The following is a 13,599-nucleotide window of genomic DNA, read 5'->3' as shown; positions in this document are numbered from 1 at the left end:
TTAGTTATACTGCTAGTTTAGCTGTTTCTCCCATTGATAGAGTTTGTGGAGGTGAGGGAGAGCAAGCACATTGGCACTTACCATAAAGCTGTTATTGTCTTTCCTTGTCCAGAAACAGCTTTGTGGTGCTATCCTGGCTGTGAGTCTTGACTTCAGAGAGCCAAGACGGGCACCTGTTGTTGTTTTGTAGGGAAGAGGTAGATAAACAGAGCTGGGGTGTGGGTAGCATCCTCTGAGAAGTTACTTGCATGCTTGCTGTGATCTTGATAACATCCTTACTGAGCCTTTTCTCCCAGCTGCCGGGTTTCTCCTCTTCCAACTTCTCTGTTCCCAAGTGGGAATTTGGCCCCTCTCTTCTGTGATGGCTGTGTTTTTGGATAACTCTTAAGTATGCCCAAAAGGGACTATGTGTCATCTTACATTTTCTCCCAGCATAGGAAATCATTGCTCCCGCTTCTTCCCCCTAAACCTCAGGCCAAACCAAGGATACAGCACCCTTGGTGAGACCCTCTCTGAAAGAGTCCCTCCACACAGGTACGAGAAACAACTGGAGCAGGAGGAACAGGCTCTGCAGCAACAGAGGCGCCGACTGTACAATGAGGTGGCCGAGGAGAAAGAAAGACTCAACCAGCAGGCAGCCAGGTGAGAGAAGTAGGTACTGGCTTCAAAGCTGCTGCATATGTAGAGCAGGTTTGTTTTTTGTGCAGTGCAGAGTGCATAGAAAGAACCCAACAAGTACTGGAATTCCGCAAGGTGGTAATAAGGTAACAAACACCAAGTCCTAGAGTGTAGTGTTTTCATCGTAGACATCTCATACTAAATTACCAGATGAGATTGGAGCAGCTTGTTCCACTTCCAGGGGAAAATTGTAGCTCTCAGGAAGATTTGCTGATGTGGCTTCCTCTCTTGCTGTGTATTGCAAGATGCTTGAAACTCTGTGGTGAGTGCTCCCCCCCACACACACACACACCACACCCTGGGACAGTTCTCTGTAAATTGCCTTTGCTGGGAGAGTGACCAAGAACAGACTGAGGCTCCAATTTCCCCCATTTCTCCAGAGAGGTGAGGCCCAGCTTGTCCCTGGATTGTCTCACCAAGCCGGGTAGCTGTCAGTTCCATGGTATTGATCTGTGCTCCCCAGGCAGAGGACTGAGTTGGAGGACCTGCGGCGGCAACTGGAAGAGAACAGCTCTGTTGTTACCAAAGCTTTGAAGGAGGAATATAAGAAAGGGAAGGAGGAGCAAGAGCGACGCCATCAGGTCTGTGTATACAACCCGGGGGATTTCTGCACTGCTGAGCCATATACCCTCTTGTTTATCAGCAGATGGCATTTTTTGCTTTATATGATTCCTCTGGTTTCTGAAGTTGAAACCCTGTAGTTTCAACTGCATCTTGATTTCCTGTTGGCCCTCCTCCTCCCTAGACATGTATCATGTTACATAGATCAGCTCTGTACCATGAACTTACCTGTGCTTCCCCTGTTGGACTTGGGCAGCTTTCTACAGGGAGGCATGGCACAATACAGGACAGGAGTGGGCAGAAGGCAGATCTGGTACATTTATTGCACATCAGTAAGAGCTTCTGGCTCCAGATACCGGTAGTTCAAGAGCAGCAACAGCAAAATGACCCTAAATTAGGGTACTGAAATGAAAGCAGCTACCACCTTTGTGGGAAAGGACTTTGAGCTCAGTTCCTGGGCTCAGAAAGTGCTCAAAGCCACCCTGTTCTTTAGATCTACCCCTGTGTCTTTTGAATATGAGACTGATGGATTGATCTTGGGGTTCTAGTAAAAAAAAACCCCACGGCAGATCAAACAAGCCTGAAATCTTCCCTCCTCTGCTATACAGGGCTGGAGTGAGCTAGCTCTTCTCAAGCTGTAGCTTATCAGGGAAGTGCATAAGTTTGTCTGGAATGAGCCACCAGAAAACCCTTATTTCCCATTATTCAGCACTTGCCGCTTGGATTTTGTTTGTGTGGTTGAGGGTTGGCAGACAAATTGTGTCAGTGACCTCAGTTTTTTGACCTGTTTTCATTGCAGGACTAGAATGGAATCCCAATCTGCTCCCAGTCCTCTTTCTGTTTGATGAGGGGGGTGCAGTTTGGAAGGTGAGACCACATACACAGACAGGCAAGGAACCTGGCAAGCCTGGCCATGGCCTCTATGTCTCCGTGAAGAATGTGGACGTATAAAATGGAGGCTGGGGTTGGAGACAGACAATAGTTTTGAAAACAGCCTCTGTCCTGCCATCTTCGTTTTCCTGTGGCCAGAGGAACGCAACCGATGTGGTTGCACTGGGTGCGGAGCACTCTTGCAAAGCAGAAAGCCTGGTGTAGTGCTCCATCCTTTCAATCTTAGGAGTGGTGTAGATGAAGATAACAATAATTTCAATCCTTTTGGTAAACACCCGTGCTCTTCTGATTTGGAAGTCTTGGACCAGGACACACATCAGGATTAATATATTGGAGATTGGAAGGGGAAGGCATTGGGGGTGACACCCCTCTCTCTCCTTCGCCCCTGATCCTTGCCTCACTGTGCTCTTTCCTCCTTCCTCAAGGCAGAGGTGCAGGCCTTGAAGGTGCAGCTGGAGATGGAGAAGCAGGCCTGGGAGGCCAACTACCTGAAGAAGGAGGTAATGTTGTAGTTCCCCTTTTAAGCTGCCCTCTCACTTTCCCTTAGTTGCCCAGATTAAACTTTACCTGGGCTCTCTTGTATTGCCTTCAGGAGGCCTGGCTGCTCACTCGGGAGCGAGAGCTGAGGGAAGAAGTGAGGAAAGAGAGGGACAAGGAGATTGAACTGGTCATTCAGCGGCTAGAAGCTGACATGTCCTCTGCTAAGGAAGAGTGTGAGAGAGCCACAGAGAACAGGTAAATCAGTTATGTATGAAGGTCAAAAATAATTGTGTTCCCATCGTTCCCCAAATGGCCTTCTGCATTTTGGCTCATGGTTGTTGTTGTTGTTAAAATTTTTATACTGCCCTTCATCTGAGGATCACAGGGCAGTTTGCTAGACACAGACACACACACACACAGACACACACACACCATAGTAATGAACAAAAGCAATAACCCCTCTGCACATAGTTTAAAGCCCTAAACGGCCTCGGTCCTGTATACCTGAAGAAGCATCTCCACCCCCACCATTCAGCCCGGACACTGAGATCCAGCACCAAGGGCCTTCTGGCGGTTCCCTCATTGCGAGAAGTGAGGTTACAGGGAACCAGACAGAGGGCCTTCTCGGTAGTGGCACCCGCCCTGTGGAACGCCCTCCCAGCAGATGTCAAGGCAATAAGTAACTATTTTACTTTTAGAAGACAACTGTTTAGGGAAGTTTTTAATGTTTAATGCTGTACTGTTTTAATATTCGGTTGGAAGCCGCCCAGAGTGGCTGGGGAAACCCAGCTAGATGGGCGGGGTATAAATAAATTATTATTATTATTATTATTATTATTATTATTATTATTATTATTATTTAAAAGGCCATAGATTGTTTTATTAGCCACAGGCCTGGGAGAAGAGGAATGTTTTTTGCCTGGCTCCTAAAGAAATGTAATGAAGGCTTCAGGCGAGCCTCCCTGGGGAGAGCATTCCACAAGTTGGGAGCCACCACAGAAAAGGCCCATTCTTGTGTTGCCACCCTCTGGTCCTCGCACGAAGGAGGCACACAAAGAAGGGCCTCAGATGATGATTGCAAGATCTGGGTTGGTTCATATGGGGACAGGTGGTCCTCGAGGTATTGTGATCCTCAACTACACAGGCAAGTAGTTGGCCTAGTCAGGTGGTGTGTATCTGCATATTTTACACATTTGTTTTGCTTTCCTTGAATCACCAGCCATTTGAAGCAACGGGTAATAATCCTGACTTTACAGGTGGGATTGCTGGCATTCCTTTGTGACTAGGTCCTTGAGCCCACATATTTGCTACCTTGCATCTTTGTTTTTTCTCATAGCTCCAGGTATTCATTAGAACTGGTGCATGCTATACATGGTCCGCAGTGCCTTTATCAGTCATTAAATGAAGGCACTTATCTCTGTATTTTTTTGGAAGCTGAAAGATAGAAGGAACTTTCTCAGAACTGACTTGCCTTACACACAAACACACTTTGTTCAGAGTGCCAGAAGATCAGAACACTTCATTTGCGCTTTGGCAAATTTGTAAAGCAATGCTGCAGGATATCAGCTCCAAACCAGTTCTGCCCTTGCACCAATATTTTGTGACTTCTATATCTCAGTAATTTTCAGCCCTCTCAAGTGGCCCCAGTGGGCAGAAAGCTTGAGAACCCTTCTCTACAGTCACCTCATTCATAAAAATGGCATTAAGAGCTGTATTATGCCTCAAAGGCCTCCTGATAAAACTGGGGGATCTTCTCCAGCTTGAGCAGGCAGTCAGGAGCTCTTCCCATTCTCTATTCAGAATAAAGAGATTGCGGGACAAATATGAAGCAGAGCTGCAAGAACTGGAACGGTCAGAACGCAAACTCCAAGAGCGCTGCAACGAGATGAAGGGACGGCTCTCGGAGGCAGAAAGCGAGAATTTTCATCTGCGAGGTCTGCTGCGGCAGAAGGAACAGGAGACAGAGGATATCCGAAAGGTGGGTGTATCACAGAGAAGGCGAGCGGTGACTTCCTAGTAAGCTTTTTCTGCTCAGATAAGTTCCTCTCCAAAATCCGGGGCAGAAAGGGAAGGTTAGGGAGGAATCCCAGAGACCCTGATGCTATGAGTATGGGAGAGGTGTGTGGGTTCTTGTCTTTGGATAAGGTTTAAGGACCTGTCAATTCTGCTGGTGTAAACTGCAGAATAAAGATTTAGATGGACCTTGGATGGCAGCTTGAGCATTGCCTTCTCTCTGACTATATCTCTTGCATATCTGGAAAGTGACATCAATATGTCACATATTCTTCCCCCTCTCCGCTTGCTGTAACAGGTAGCGGATCAGCTAAGTCAGGAGCGCAGCAGCCTCTCAGAGGTCATCCGGCAGGAATTTGCAGATCGGCTGGTGGGCACAGAGGAGGAGAACAAGCTGCTCAAGACAGAAATGGCTGAGCTTCGTGCCCGGCAACGCTTGGAACTGGACAGAGTGAGGAGGGACAAAGAGGAGGAGCTGGAAGAAGTGCATAAAAGGTGAGGATTGATCTCACCTGCTGTAGATGAGTTCAGGTCTGACCTAGAACAATGCTGCAGCAACCTGGGCTGGAATATCCCAAATGACACTTGCGGTTGTCTTTTCCGCCCATGCACACCCAAGGCAGAAGCTCTTCTCAGTTTTAGTGTGGCAGCCCTCCCGAAGTGCAAAACTGTCAAGTGGCGATGTGACAGGGCTGTGTAGCTAATAAGGGAGCTAACATTCCGTGTCTAGATAACTGCAGTTCTGCACCACAACAAGCTGAATTGTGACCTGTATAATCTTATGCAAGTTGGCATCCATAAGCTGATGACGTATTTTGCGTCTGAAAGTCATGGGGAGGGAAGGTCAGAGACCTGTGCTTGGTTCTGAAGTCTTGCTGTCCCTGACTACTGAAAAAAACCTATATTGTGTCCCACCACCACTTACGTCTGAGACTTCAGTAGCACAAATTCCTCTTCACTATCTCAAGTCTGTACAGCACTGATATGTCCCTGTAGCTTTGGTTCATCCCTTAGACCTAGACTGCACGTGAACGCAATAGGTTGAGTTGCTTGTCTTTTTTGCTTAAAGATTTACTACAGTTAATCTGGATCTTAAAGATCTTAGGCAGCAGAGTAAGTAAAATGATCTATTTTTGCAGCACTAACCAGTAGTTTCAAATGTCACCTGTCCCATATTTTATTTATTCCTTAGATTTATATACTGCCTTTCATCATAAGATCTCAGGCTGGTTCTTCATTTGTTGCCATCTCTAAACAGAAACTTGCACACACACACCCCCGTCATTTCTCAGACATTTATATAATCTCTTACTGCCATTCTGAGAGCAGAAAGATCCATGTATAACAGGATCTATTTTTCACACACACACACACCCAAAAAAAACCAAGCACCACATTTTGCCTAAAGAAAACCCAGCCTTTTTGCAGGTGCCCAGTCACATGTACAGAGACTGCATGTTTGGAGTTACTACATATTTAAACTGTCTACTTAAATCTGTCTTCATTTGGGAGTGCCATTCACCACTGAATGTGTGGAAAGGGCTTATATCGCCACTGAGATCTTCTAGAGAAGCCAAAGAGAGGAGGCAGCTATTGTCTTTGCAGAAGCAGGAACATCTTCCTCTTCTTCCCCAGCTTCCAACACAACAGTAAGGGTACCATAAGTGTATGACCCTGGGTCTCAGTCTCCTTTTACCTTCTTCTCTGTAGAGTGAAGACAGCAATTGTGAAGAAAGAGGAAGCAGTGAACAGCCTTCGAAAACTACATGAGGTGAGAGCTGCAAACCTGCTTATCCTTGTCACCGTCAATGCAGAGAATAAGATAAAGTGAGGAAAACAATAATGGTTTTAAGTCATAGGATCCGAGGAAGCAGGTGGAGATTGTGACATGGTAGAGCTAGCCCTGGGCTCATTAGGGGAAGAGATATTGAAGGCACTGGCTGGCTGCCGAGCCGCAATTTGCAAAAGATTTATGAAATGCTCGTGGCACCAGCTCCTTCTTGAAAGAAACTACAGAGGAGAGGCCAAAGCCCTATAAAATAAATTAATCCTCTGACTTCTGCAGACAGTAAGAAAGATCAAGAGCAGGCATCCCCAAACCGCGGCCCTCCAGATGTTTTGGCCTCCCATGATCCCTTGCTAGCAGGACCAGTGGTTGGGGAAGATGGGAATTGTAGTCCAAAACATCTGGAGGGCCAAAGTTTGGGGATGCCTGATCAAGAGCAAACCAAAGGTAGCTGGCTAGCGATATCGAGAGTGGAATTCAATCTTGCTGCTCTACTCGCATAATGGCTTTTGATCCAGTGGATCCCTGAAAACTTGAGGGGTGGGGTATTTCCCATTGGAGCCCTTCAAAAATCTGTTTTTAGAGGCTTTTCCAGACCCTCCAAAACAGCGCAGAAGATGGCAAGTGTGGGGTGAAAGGGGAGTTGGAGAAAATTTCCTTCTCTCCTCTCACATTAGTAGAGATATCTTCTAGAACAAAAGCTGTCCTATATGAGCAATGACAGCATTGGATTCCAGCCTGTGTTTTGTTTTGTTGTTATTTTTCCTGCTACTGCTGTTAATTTTGTAATGTTCAGGGGAATAAGATGAATAAAGCAGCTTGAATTTGTAATTTTGGTATTATCTGGTTGATATTCAATCCAGCATGATTGTAGCCATCTGCCATAGAGGAGCCCTCGCTCCACTGCAAGAGTTGAGCAGCAAATCAGTTTAGAAGAAGAATGGGGGAAAGTATTATTCCACCCAGCATGCAATTTAATTAAATGTGTGAACTCTTTGCTAGGAAACATCAGCCGAAACAACAATTGCTGTGGGTTGATAATAAAAAGGAGTATTAACTTTTTTTTTTAATTTTGAAGGATCAATTGGATCAATATGACAGTGCACATATATTTGCACAAAGTTCCAGAAATCCATAAATAAAACACTTCAGTAAACTGGTCATAGAATAAAACTTTCTCAGTTCTCTTTGATTTTCATGTGGCTAGTTAGTTTCTGCATGTTAATGCAGTTTCAAGATCCCCATTTTTTAATTACTGACTCCTTATCACATTTTCAGGATCTTATCACCAACACCTTTGATCTCATTAAGAGATTATTAATGGGTTTTTTAAAGTTTGTTTAATTAATTAAATGAATTAATCAGCATATTTTTATTAGATTAGTTCCCATAATTTGTTTAATGATATTTAACATTTTCCTCCATGCCTCCAGGATTTTAGGACAACTTTGCCATGGATGTCTCTAATTACTTGTTTCTATACATCCTCTCCAACATATATTAGAATCCATTTCATAAATGTGATAAATCTTGACTGTGATTAGATTAACACCTACACAATCTTGTAAAACATTCCTCCTTTTGCAATGCCACATGGAGATTATGCTCACCCTTTTTAACCACTTCTGTTCCATCATTCCAAATCCCAAATCATTTCCCTGCAATTTAACTTGTAACTATTTCCTGTTTCCCCCCCCCCAGTGCATTAAATTCAACAATAAAAGCGAGATCTTGAACAATTTTTACCTTGCTGCTTTAAAAGTGATTCCTTAACGATCAGAATAATTTCGATTTGTGTTCATTTTATCAGCTTCTGTTAACTTTTGCGGATTGCATCCTTGCATGGCAAATTCTGCTGTTTTCCTCTTTCATCCTTTCACCGCTATGCGTATTTCTCCTCTGAACTGAATTATCTTCTCTTTTTAGGCGGCTGTGAAGAGGGCAGACCACCTAGAGGCCCTTTTGGAGCAACAGCGTAAGCAGCTGCTAGCAGCCAAGTAGCAGCTGCACCGGTACCAACAGCCCTGCAAGGGCAGAGCCAGTGATCACGAACAGCAAAAGAAATGTGCCCGTCGTGATCCACAAGAGACTTAAGATAAAATGAACACTAATTGTATGTGGGTTGGGGAGGGATCCCCTCTCCCCCTTTTTAAAAAAATTATTTTTTTTAACCTGTTTCTTTACTTGTGCCTGAGATATGACCTCTGGGTGGTATCCCAGTTCTTGCCAATGTATTTTAACAGTAAATCCAGCTGATTTGTAAGATGTCTGCCTAGCAGTGATTTTTACCCCTCTGTGTTCTCTGCTAAAGCTAGTTGCCTGCTTAGAAGACCCCGTTGGTTGCATTCTTGGCCCTGCATTATTCACCATTGGGAACACGGGAAGCTGCCTTATATACAAAGTTGGACCACTAGTTCATCTAGTTCAGTATTGTCTGCACCAGTGTCGGACTGGTAGGGTAGGAGGCAGGGTGCACAACAGTAGATTGAGCAAGAACCAACGATGGCCAGAACCAATTAATTCTAATGTTGTCGCCATCCTCCTCCCTGCTGAGTTCTACAAGGGGCAGCACTGAGTCTTAAGGAGGAGTCAGCTGACCTGTTTGCCACCATCTGAACTGGTTGTAAAGTAGGAAGACACACAGGCAGGTGGGAGGTAACAGAGCCTTTTCCCTCTCACTTTCCCTTCACCATGCATTATTCAAACAACTGCCGTTGTTTAGGACAGCCAGCTCCCCCTCTTTTCAGTATCCCTCCTTTCTTGCTGTACTCAAAATTCTCCCTCTTTTACTCCGCAGCCGCCACATGTGAGAGAGATAAATATATGTGGAGCCCTCAAATATTCCGCAGTTCCTTCAGATCATGTATTTCACTCCTGGCACCACGAGTTGAGTTCAGCTGGAAGTTCCAGATTTAATGTAGTAATTTAGAACAGGTGTTTTGTTAACGAGCAAACACCCATATATGTACAACACCTGTAACCTGAACTTAACCTCTTAACTGAGCAAACTTTGCAGGCTTTCTCTGAAGGTTTCATACATCTTAAAGAGGTCTGCAGAATAAGAGAGAGAGGAGGAGTTATCTGTGTGCAAGGGAGAGTCGAAAAAGGAGGAGGAGGAGGTAGGAAAAGGGGGGTTGATATGAAAATGGGTTGCAAAAAAAAGGAGGGAGTAGAAGGCACCTGAATGGGGATGAAAATTAAAGCAGGGGCATGAAAGGGTCCGCAAAACAGGAAGGGAGGGTGGCTTGGCTTCCTAACTGGGCGGAAGGTAAAAAGGGTCTTTAGCAGTTGCAGTGCATGGGAGGAGGAAGCTGCAGGAGGTTACCATGGAAGTGGTTTGTGCGTGGGCGGGGGTTATACACAAGGATGGGTAAGTATGGGGATGAAGATGAACATGGGTGCAAAACAGGGCTGTGTGACAGAGGAGAGAAGTGGATTCAGAAATGGGGTTTGGGAAGGTGAAAGCAAGTTTTGTAGTTGCATGTGATGGGGAGGGGAACCTTGGGCTTAAGGTGGGGGTGGCGGCGGGGGGGTTGACGAGTGAAGCGAGCAAGGGCACAGCCCCTACCGGTAGCTATTAATAAGTATTTATACGAGTCCTATTGCAATTGCCTAAACCATTTCACTTCTATTATTTCCTTAACACAACAGATTAGTTTTACTTAATCTAAAGACGCACAATTGTTAATTCTGGAAAAGTAGCTATGTTGCCTGCAGCAGCAGCAGAGTGCTGTGGTACAGCAATAGCACCCTGGGGACTTTGTTAAAAGCAAATGGCTCTTCACCAGTTGTTAGTTACCTTTTGCCCTTTATTACTTCTCCAGAGGTTTTTTTATTGCTGCTGGGTGTGAAGCATAACAAATTTGTAACTTGGTGGGCAGAGGCAGCTGTGTTGTAAAAATCCATCTGCCCAGTCTAAAATTTTCCTTGGTTTCTGGAGTGTACATGCCTGTAAAGAGAATTTGGCTGGTTCTGAGCCTGTGTTGGAGACCATTGCCGATCCACTGCCCTTTCACAGAGTCTTCCCTGCTATTGTCTATCAGGTACACCCGTGATCAGGCCTTGGCTTAAGTCCTAACAATACCTGAAGCCACTTGCTGTCTGAATTATAGTGCTACATGCAGGTCACAAAGTGCTGTGTTTCAGCCAAGGTGTATGTTGCAATGAATTGTCTTTGGCAGAAGCAAACATCATTGGGTTTTTATTTTATTATATTCCCAAAGTCTATTTTATGTGGGTGCCTGGGATTCAATTTATCTTTTTGCATTGTTCAAATAGCTTCAAGTAAAACCTAACCTGGTACAAAAAAGTATTAATGCACAGTCAAGCTGAAGATTGCTCAATCCTCATGACTGTGCCCTGCTTTTACATCTTTTCTTTTCCTATTCTCACTAATGTTTGCATAAATATGGGAATGAATGAAAGATAACTTGTGAAGTCAAAGGAAGATAATTGAAAGCAGACCTGTCGCCCCTTTCCGTGGCCCCCGCTTTTGTTATTTGCAGCTAGCCTGGCTAAAGCCATAATACAAGAATGGATTTTTCTCCAACTCCTAATGTCTCTGTTTGGAAAGGAGATTCAGATACGCTGGGTAAATGGCTTTCCTGCATAAGCTTTCTAAACACACCTGTCCCATATAAGCTTGTTTACCCCATGTGTTGTTCTATTTGCATATAGAGGATTTGGGTGGCTTGGGAATGTGTACCACTTGGGTGCTAACGCTGCATAGGACTCGAGATCCTAAGCACCCGTGTATCCAAGTACCATATATACTCGAGTGTAAGCCTACTTTTTCAGCACCAAAAATGTGCTGAAAAGCCGCCCTCTGCTTATATTCGAGTGAGGTGGGCAGCAGCGGAAAAAGGCACAGGACCGGGGGTTCGGAGAAGCGCTGCGCTGCGACTCTCCGAACCCCCATCCTATGCCTGCTCTGTGCGAGGCGGCGGGGAGGGAGAAGCGGTGAGGAAGGGATCCTTCCTCGCTGCTTCTCCCCGCACCCTGCCACCGACAGCTGGGAAAGGCATATGATCGATATTTATTTTTATTTTTTGAAATTTACCAGTAGCTGCTGCATTTCCCACCCTCGGCTTATACTCGAGTCAATAGGTTTTTGCCAGTTTTTTGGAGATGAAATTAGGTGCCTCGGCTTATATCCGGGTCGGCTTATACTCGAGTATACTGTATAGGGTAAGTTCCTTTTGAAATCTGTAGGCTTCCAGTTAAATGACTGAACTGTAATTGTGCCAGATTGGTAACTGTGCTGTGCCTTCCTTCTGCTAACCACAGCAGGTGACATAAAAGGGAGTGGAAGGAGAGTGAGAGAGGAGTAGCCTCGCTTTAAGCTCTGTGTTCCAACTGTGGACAGCAGGCAGCTCCCAACAGACTGGGCCTTGTAGCCACAGATCAATCGGAAGAACATATATAGGAAGCTGCCTGTTACCAGATCAGATCATTGGTCCATCTAGCTCAGTACTGACTGGCGGTGACTCTCCAAGATTTCACGCAGGGTTCCCCCCCCTACCTGGAAATCCCAGAGATTTGATGGGATCCTAGGCATGCAAAACAGATGCTCTCCCTCCACTGAGTTTCCCTAGACTTTGTCAGAGAAGGGAAAGCTAATGCATATTCCTCCTGCTTTTCCCCTTCAGTTTGGGAGGGGAAAATAGGAGCAGGTGGAGTTACTTATAAAGTGCATTTGTGACGGAGGTATCCTGCTTATGTCCAAATATACTGAATATTGGTTTTTACAATTAAAAATTCTGCTTTCCGTGACATGTGGATGTTCTGCACGTGTTCAGAAGAACATTAATAATTTTCTGCTTGCGGGGGGAAATGCCTTAATACTTCCAGAAATGCAAACACAAAACGCTGGCTAATACTGTAACTGTTAGTGAATATATAATCGATTATGGTGTCATTCAAAATTTACGAATGAGCCACTTCAAAATGATGTTTATATCATACAACACATCTCACAAAATATACAAGTACCGGTAACTACAAGTTGTTATATGTATCAGAGTCAAACAAAGAATCAAACAAATCAATTACAGTGGTGCCTCGCTTAACGAATGCCCTGCTTAACGAAATTTCCGCTTAACGAAAGGATTTTTCGAGCGGAGGTTGCCTTGCTAGACGAATTCGTTTTATGAAAAATTTGTCTAGCGAATCGCGGTTTCCCATAGGAATGCATTGAAATTCAATTAATGCTTTCCTATGGGCAAAAAAAAAATCAAAAAAATTCAATGCATTCCTATGGGATTCGCTAGACGAATTTTTCGTTATAAGAAAAGTCCCGTGGAACGAATTAAATTCGTCTAGCGAGGCACCACTGTAATAGAAAGGAACGCGAAGCCGTCTATCAAAGGAAGACATCTCACAAAAGTCTCAAAAGGAAAAAAAATTGGTCCTATTAAGCTCTGTTCTGCTGTTTGATGGGTCGTGTCACTCAAGTGCTTTGTGCAAATGGCTGCCCTTTGTGTTTGCACTTTTGCTCACCCACTATGCTTGCTCACCCATCTCTGCTTCTGGCAGTGCCAGTCGCGGAGTTAATCACAGCTCCAGCTCTGCATGAACACCCAGGCTTTTAAGTATTTAATCGTGAAATCCAGTGTGGGAAAGCATTTCTAGAAAGAGTTCTTGTTTCAAATGAGGAGTAGGAGGGATTTATTCTCTTTGCAAATGGGCCTCAGAATGCTGCTCTGCCCAGATTCAGTAGGAAATAAACAGCCTTATACAGAGTGGGAGAAAGGAGGTGATTATCTTCTTGCTTGCTATCCATGGTTGTAAGAAATGACAGCATGGTTACTGGTGGTGAAATTCAGTACTGCCCCCCCCCCACAAGTCACTTTCTAGGAAGATGCTTAAAATCCACATAAACGAGGTGCAAATAACCTACAATGATACAGTAGTCTGTAATCTGTTGCATTGTCATTACCAAATCCAGAAAGGAGGGAGTTGATCCTGGTAAGGTGCAAATATGATTCCTGATCAACAGGCTGGAATATGCAAGATAACTTGGGACAGTTACATGCCCAGATCCAATAGTCTGCCCTTGCACGAAAGTGTTTATTTACGTGAATCTGCAATAGCAGTGACTGTGTATTTAGTAGTGAAATTTACTGCATTAGGCTGGGCTTCCCTTCCTGCTTTGTCACAAATTCCCTGGGTGATACAACCTAACCTTGTGT

The 13,599-nt window shown here is 44.7% G+C and overlaps 1 protein-coding gene across 11 annotated transcripts in view; it reads left to right on the top strand.

Annotated features, from left to right (window-relative positions):
- Nucleotides 1-8,674, top strand: part of CEP131 (centrosomal protein 131) — a 31,333-nt gene extending 22,659 nt beyond the window's left edge. For 5 of the 11 annotated variants that reach the window (XM_060271937.1, XM_060271932.1, XM_060271933.1 and 2 more), the window contains 8 exons: nucleotides 433-642; nucleotides 1,142-1,259; nucleotides 2,556-2,630; nucleotides 2,723-2,865; nucleotides 4,411-4,588; nucleotides 4,922-5,118; nucleotides 6,334-6,394; nucleotides 8,336-8,674. In XM_060271937.1, the coding sequence (XP_060127920.1) occupies nucleotides 433-642; nucleotides 1,142-1,259; nucleotides 2,556-2,630; nucleotides 2,723-2,865; nucleotides 4,411-4,588; nucleotides 4,922-5,118; nucleotides 6,334-6,394; nucleotides 8,336-8,410 (1,057 nt within the window). In that variant the 3' untranslated portion in view covers nucleotides 8,411-8,674. Of the gene's footprint in view, nucleotides 1-432; nucleotides 643-1,141; nucleotides 1,260-2,038; nucleotides 2,631-2,722; nucleotides 2,866-4,410; nucleotides 4,589-4,921; nucleotides 5,119-6,333; nucleotides 6,395-8,335 lie in introns of those variants that run through there. The other 6 variants (XM_035104123.2, XM_035104122.2, XM_060271938.1 and 3 more) reach the window with 4 other exon arrangements.
- Nucleotides 8,675-13,599: the final 4,925 nt, after the last annotated feature.

This window comes from Zootoca vivipara, chromosome 2 (assembly GCF_963506605.1).
Source record: "Zootoca vivipara chromosome 2, rZooViv1.1, whole genome shotgun sequence".
Lineage (NCBI taxonomy): Eukaryota > Metazoa > Chordata > Lepidosauria > Squamata > Lacertidae > Zootoca > Zootoca vivipara.
The sequence above is the reverse complement of the archived record's forward strand: the minus strand, read 5'-3'. Positions and strand labels throughout refer to the sequence as shown.